Source organism: Ornithodoros turicata, unplaced genomic scaffold, assembly GCF_037126465.1.
Source record: "Ornithodoros turicata isolate Travis unplaced genomic scaffold, ASM3712646v1 Chromosome12, whole genome shotgun sequence".
Taxonomy (NCBI): Eukaryota; Metazoa; Arthropoda; class Arachnida; order Ixodida; family Argasidae; genus Ornithodoros; species Ornithodoros turicata.
This window is the reverse complement of record NW_026999301.1, coordinates 4,071,948-4,078,731: the sequence shown is the minus strand read 5'-3', so window position 1 is coordinate 4,078,731 and position 6,784 is coordinate 4,071,948. Positions and strand designations below refer to the sequence as shown.

Genomic DNA, 6,784 nt, shown 5'->3' with positions numbered 1-6,784 from the left:
AATAGAATGAGAGCATCTTTTCACACAGACCTACTCTACCCATATTTGTGTTATAGTGTCGAACAACAGATGGCCTTTCGGTATCAACTTATTTTCTCTCTTTTTCGGCTACAGCTTGTAAATGTCTGGAGGTTTTGCTCCTGATGTGGACACATGGAGCACTGCCATGTTATCATACCGGAATACACAGGCCAGTTTATTGTCTCTTCACACAAACTGCTGGGGCGAGTCCCATCTTTTCTTCCGCAGTTTCTTGTCGGAGCACAAGTGAATGGCCTTCGGCACATGCGATTTCATGATGATGCCTGTAGCAGTCCATGTCCATGAGTGGAACTGTGGTCAACCACCTGTCAAAGCATAGCTTGCTTCTGCTAAGGTACCGTGTGGCAAAAATCTAGTACTGAGTTTCCCGCAACTCAGATGTGTTGTCCACGAAAAGGAAATTATCTGCTCATCAATGCAGAACGCTTTGTGTCGTGGAAGATTGTGGCAGGACTTTGTGATTCTGTCAATAACAGGGCGGACACGCCGCAGCTTCTCCCTTTTTTGTCCTCGTTTCTCACCCGGTCGTCGTCAACGAGTGCCACACTGCTCCTGATCTAGAAGTACCTTTCCCTAGTAATGCTGTCACTCATCATTGGTACGGCAGTTCCACGGTGGACTTCCTCATTTCGCTTGGTCCTCATTACCCGTTTGCTTTATAACACGGATGTGTTTTCTTTTTGTCATGGCATCAAAAAAATCATCCTGGATATACTGCAAATTTTTTTTTGTTTGCCTTCCACCCTGTCATAGCGTAGTTTGGTTTGTTTTTTGCACCCACTGAAGGGCCAGAGACGACAAAGTGGGAGTACCTGTGTTGTCAATGCGCCATTAAAACTCCAATCATCATCATCGCAAAGTGGACGTCCGTTGCTTTCCACCGTCATCTTCGTCCGTCACCTTCCTGTATGTTGGTACCTTCCTCCTCCTCAGATGAAGAGTCACTCCATTGGTGATTTGCAGCTGCATTTGGCAATTCGCTTGTGTCATCATCCGAGGCTTCTTGGGTATCTGATGTCTCCTCAACAGCGAGAAATTCCAGCTCTCTCTGTTTTCAGCTGCTATTCTTGCACATAAAATGTGGTACATTGTTCTGATTACCACGTCTCAGAAGCTAGATTTGAATACCGGAGTATAGGACTTAGGAGAAACTCGCCCCTAGCCGCCATGTGGCGACACCGTCGCGTCAGAGCCGACTTCGTTTCGCAATTTTTTTCCAGCGCGCGCTGGATGGCACGCGGACGGCTGTCCTTGCGCTTATAACATAAACATGCAAAGAGGAGTCGTACACAAAAGTACAAGTTGAAATGTAGTTATTAAACCAATTATATTGCCAGTTGTAATGCCAATAGTACTGAGAATTGTGCCAACTGTGATGCCAATCAGGTGAACGAGAAAGTCCTAACCAAAAAGCGTTCACTGCCCGAGACAGAAGAAACAAAACAAAAGACAGTGTACATGTAACAGAAAATATATATTTGTTGGCTATTTAATAAATCCAATAGCGCTTCAACTAAACTATTCCTTACTGAATCCCTTAGGGTTTAGGCATCTGAAAGAATATATAAAATCAGCGTCCGACACGTTGCTTACCACTTGATAGCTCATGTAGCCCGCAGTAATGACCTGAAAGAGGACTTATTATTATATGAAACCACAATCTGATTCACTAATACATACCCCGCGTTGCACCAGTCTGAAAAGGGAATCTCAATTACTATCAGCCGCAATACAAACATTACAATAATGCATACAATGAGGTGCGGCAGGACCGCAATAATCTCAAATAATGCCACGAATCATCATCGCGAAACTTCCAGGGCAGGCACGAAACGGTACATCTCATCTCGGCGCATGCTGAAGAAGAAGCAAGAAGCTTCTAAACACATCGCCCGCTCTCTGGCAAACGCACGTGCTGTTTCTAGACTTTTCGGCGCGACGCTTAAATGCTTGTGCGCTCCAAGCTGGAGCATTCATTCTTTGGACTCAGTTGTGTTCAGAGAGCTATCACTCTTGTGTTTTGCTACCAAGTAGTCTAATAAACCGTTCGCTGTTCAGAAATGTCACGAAGCGAAATGGGTCGGCGAGTCGTCGAATAAACAGCGAACGGTTTATTACGGTAGCAAAACACAAGACTGATACACTGATACACGGAGACTCTCTGAACACAACTCAGTCCAAAGAATGAATGCTCCAGCTTGGAGCGCACAAGCATTTAAGCTTCCCGCCGAAAAGTCTAGAAACAGCACGTGCGTTTGCTAGAGAGCAGGCGATGTTTCTGGAATCTTCTTGCTTCTTCTTCAGCATGCGCCGAGATGAGATGTACCGTTTCGTGCCTGCGCTGGAAGTTTCGCGATGATGATTCGTGTCAATAATTATTTATACCCCTGTCACACGGGCATTTCGATCCTTCTCGAATTCGATCTGCATCGAACTTCCCGAGCACGCTCGAGTTTTGACGCTGCTACACGACCGCTTTCAATGCGCATTGAATGGTTGACCTGTGGCGCGAGAGGCGGCGCAACCGTCGCTGTCTGAGTACGTATCCGTTTAAAAAGCAAAGATTAGTCGCTCCCGCCCAGCGGTGTTTACGTGTTGTTGTACGGTTATGCCCGCCAGGTGTGCCGAGCAGAAACAGGAAATTGCATTTATGCTGGCTGCGTTAGCTGACTTGGAAACTGAAATCGAGGCAGCAAAAGCAAGGACGGACCACATCAGAAGACAGTTGCTTTTTGCCAACGGGCTGTGTGTTGCAGCCGCTGTTGCTGATTCTCCGACTATACAACGGCAGAGGTGGAAGTTCGACCGAAACGAACGCTGGTTTGAGGACACATTGCCGTACCTTGGTGAACAGTTTTTCCGACAGTCATTCCGCGTTTCACCCACTACTTTCCGGTATATCGTGGAAATGTGCGGACCGCTCCTGCGGCGAGAGGACACCGTCATGCGGCAGGCAATCTCGGTTGAAAAGCGAGTGGCGGTGAGCCTGTACAAACTGTGCTCCTCTGCCGAGGACAGGTCCATCGCACACCTTTTTGGCATCGGACGGTCAACGGTCAACACTCTCTACAGAGAGTTCTGCGAGGCGGCCATCACCACACTTGAGCCTGAATGGGTAAAGATGCCTTCAGCTGAAACAATGGCCGACCATATGAAAGAGTGCAGCGCTGTCTGCGACTTCCCGCAGGCGGTGGGAGCTTTAGATGGTTGCCCTATTTCTCCACCGATGGAGAGTGCGACCGATTATTACATCTGCAAGGGCTGGTAAGTTAACATGATCTGTCGTTGCATGTTGCAAAAATCTCGCACGTCCTGCTTCTGGCAAAGCAGCACCTTTGTTATGGCCACATGACTAAATTTTACTGCATCCACTTACAGGTACAGCATCGTCTTGCTTGCTCTGGTGGACCACCGGTACCGCTTTCTTTACATCAGTGTTGGATCGCCCGGACGCTGCCATGACGCATACGTATATCAACGATCAAGCCTGGCACAGTGTGTTGAGGGGCCGCTGTTCCAAGCTCCAGTAGCCACCATCAACGGCGTAGCAGTGCCGCCTCTCATCCTGTGCGATCAGGCATTCCCTCTGACATCACACCTAGTGAAGCCATTCAGTCATCGGGCTCGTCTTGACGATGACATGAGGCGGTTTAACTACCACCTGTCAAAAGCCAGGAGGATAGTAGAAAATGCATTTGGCAGAATGAAGGCGAGGTTCAGATACACAATGAAAAGGTTAGAGTGTGACCTAGACAATGCTCCACTTGCCATTCGCACTTGTTGCGTACTGAACAACATCTGCGAGGCATTCAGTGAGCCGCTGATGCAACAATGGGCTTCTGACTCCGAGGTTGCAAGCTCTGTGTACCAGCAGCCAAATGGTGCCACATATACCAGAAGTGCAAGTGGGACATGTGTGCGGGATGCAATTGTTGGCTACTACAAACAGGGAGAACATCAGTGAGGTGAGATATGAAGTAACGCACATTATTTACGACGATTCAAAGGACCTTGTAATAGCAGAAACGAATTTTTCGTGTTGCTGCAGGTGCCGCTCCCGTAGTTTCATCTCCCTGGCATGAGTTTCTGCAAAACATTCTCGCAACATCCTTTGTTCAGCGAGTAAGGACTGCTGGAAATCGGACGGAGGAGTGGTCCGCCTACGTTTCCTCTGACGTATCTGTGGAGTGGACTGGCCAGCAGGACCACCTTTGGCACACTCTGTATTGCCTCCTGAGCTATCACCACCCTCGTCTACTGTTTCCCCGCTGTACGAAGGGGAGGATGCTCGCACATTAGGGCTACTGCTCGAACTTCCACGCGTACTGCCGTGAACCATGCCACTGATGAGCTGTAAATATAATGTATGCATTACAAATTCACGTATTTGGGTTCCAGTGATAAAGTTACATGTGAGCTACGTACCATTTCCACAGTTGTCCCTTCACCACAGCCTGCCTCTTCTACAAGGGACTGGTCGTTTATGGGCAGCGTCCCCAGGAAACTATGCAGTCTTGAAAAATGGGGCCATGCAACTGCACCTGACCCCGTAGTCTGCCCTGTCTTTGTGTACTTCCTGCATTCAAAAATCGTTTGTGTGAAGTGCAGTTTGCAGTGTCAAAAATCGATATAGGCATCACACACATAATGAATATTCTCGGGCTTGAACTCAGCACTTACAAAAAATATAGTGGCATTGAAAATTCCAAATTTGCGTTAAGAAAACGGTGTAAATCGACGTGCAGCATGCATTCAGCAGAACTAGTGCTACGCGCGTAACAAAAAGCGAAAAAGAAGAGAAAGAAGGGTCAACGAGGGAGCATTGAGCAGATTTCCGATTACACTTTCTGTAGGAGCGGCGACTATAGACAAATCGGACCCTTCGTGCGGGGTACTCGAGCTACAAACGCACACGTGATAGAAACCACTCAGCATAAATAACAAGAAATCATGTAGTACGTACCGGTACACTGCTGAACGTTCCTAATTTTATGTCGAACCTCTGTCGCCGACCGTTCGAAGCCTGCAGCTCTCATTGCGTCCACCATCTCCTCTACACGCTGCCATTGCGTTTTTGACGTCTGAGGTCGTCGAGACGATCTTCCCAGATGTCTATGAGAACTGAAGTCTCCTGGTCAGTCCACAAATTCCGTGCGGACGAGGCAGCACCGCTTGAAGTCATTGCGACAGAACGTATACGCGAACCAAACAGACTGATCCGGCGTGGCCGATTAGCTGTTCCGGCTGTTGTCACGCGGTGTCGAGAATATAGGCAAATGAATAAACGGAACTCATTAATTTCGCGTTTCCTATATAACAGCGATATTAGTGGTAATTTATCGTATACCGATGTAAGCATCATTTGTAGCTTCGCGCGCATGTCCGTCTTAAGTTATGCCAGTTCACCGGGGTCGAGGATGCAAATGGCGTCCGTTGAAATTCTCAATCCTGTTATGGGAACTGTCTTGAGTCAAGCAGGATCAAAGTTCGATCCTGCTTGGAAGCGGCCGTGTAGCACCATCCGATCTGCATTGGGTTCAAGCAGGTTCGGTCGAGCAGGATCGAAAATGCCCGTGTGACAAGGGTATTACTTTTAAAGGACAGTCTAAAGGCCCACAACTTTGTTTCTGTTTTTGGTCAGTATGGAATGTTAGGCAGCCGGAAACAGTTTTCTCACAATTAGTGCAACCGTAGCGAAATTGGGACGCCTGCAATAGCTCCCCGAACCTCCCGTGCGCGAAACACCCTCCTTCGCCTTCACGATAGGCTCGTGATGAGCGCCACCACACGCGTCACTATGTGACGCAAGTGGTGAGGACGCTCCTCAGTGGACCTGCGATCACATGATCGAGGTGAGCACCTTCGCGCAGGCCGGAGCGTCTGCTACCGCTTCGGAGACGCCATGCGTTCTCCGGCTACGTAATGTCCGAAACGGAGGGTTTGAAGGCTGTCCACGACACAACCACGATTTTTTGGGACCGCAGACACCACGGGAAGAACGAGTGGTGCAGCCCGAAAATAATTGCGCTTGTACAGCGAAAACCCCGTGCTTCCAGACAGTGTGCAGCCTGTCCGACAGTATTCACTGCGCAGTTGGTTCAGTGGCTAACAGGTGGCGCCACAATACCGCCGCCATCGCTTGCTTTCTGCCACTGTGAATCCTGAGATTGCACAGAAGCCATGGATATATTACTCTTGTGATCGTAATCTTATTTTCTCAGGCTGCATACATGCTTTGTTTTTTGAGAGAACGTGATATAAATCATATAAAGAATAGAAGTGAACAAGAAACACCTCGCAATGTTCGTAGCAGACGGTTTTTCCTACGAACGAATAAGGAGCTCTCTACCACCAACGTCACTGCGTGGAGTGGGTGTGGTCTGCAGTTGGAGCGCTCCGGCCTGTCACTGCGGCAGCGATTTTCCAAATTAATTGCACCGTGGCGAAACAACTTTGGACAGAAATATTTTTGGGGAATGCTTTTCACATACTGCTTTACAAGATGACAGCAGTTTTTGGCCATGTTAGATACCACTTTAATGCTCCTTTAATAACATATAGTACATCGAACCCTATAACTTTACTCACCTCCGGGGTTCGTGGCGGCACCTGTGTAGTGCCTAAAGATACTTGCAATTAATCGTAACCAAACATAGTCATATGTTAGTACATGCCTGCTGACTCATTTGCTTCCACCGAATCATCTGAAAAGCTCGTATATTTATTTCAAATAAATGAAATT

General features: G+C 48.0%; 1 protein-coding gene across 1 annotated transcript; it reads left to right on the top strand.

Annotated features, from left to right (window-relative positions):
* Window positions 1-2,650: 2,650 nt before the first annotated feature.
* Window positions 2,651-4,006, top strand: LOC135371626 (uncharacterized). Its single transcript, XM_064605615.1, has 2 exons — window positions 2,651-3,306; window positions 3,421-4,006. Exons 1-2 carry the CDS (start codon window positions 2,651-2,653, stop codon window positions 4,004-4,006), a joined length of 1,242 nt encoding a protein of 413 aa, XP_064461685.1.
* Window positions 4,007-6,784: the final 2,778 nt, after the last annotated feature.

Coding starts and splice junctions, on each gene's coding strand:
- LOC135371626 (XM_064605615.1), top strand. CDS start 2,651: ATGCCCGCCAGGTGTGCCGAGCAGAAACAGGAAATTGCATTTATGCTG. Junction 3,307..3,420: donor TATTACATCTGCAAGGGCTG/GTAAGTTAACAT, acceptor ATCCACTTACAG/GTACAGCATCGTCTTGCTTG.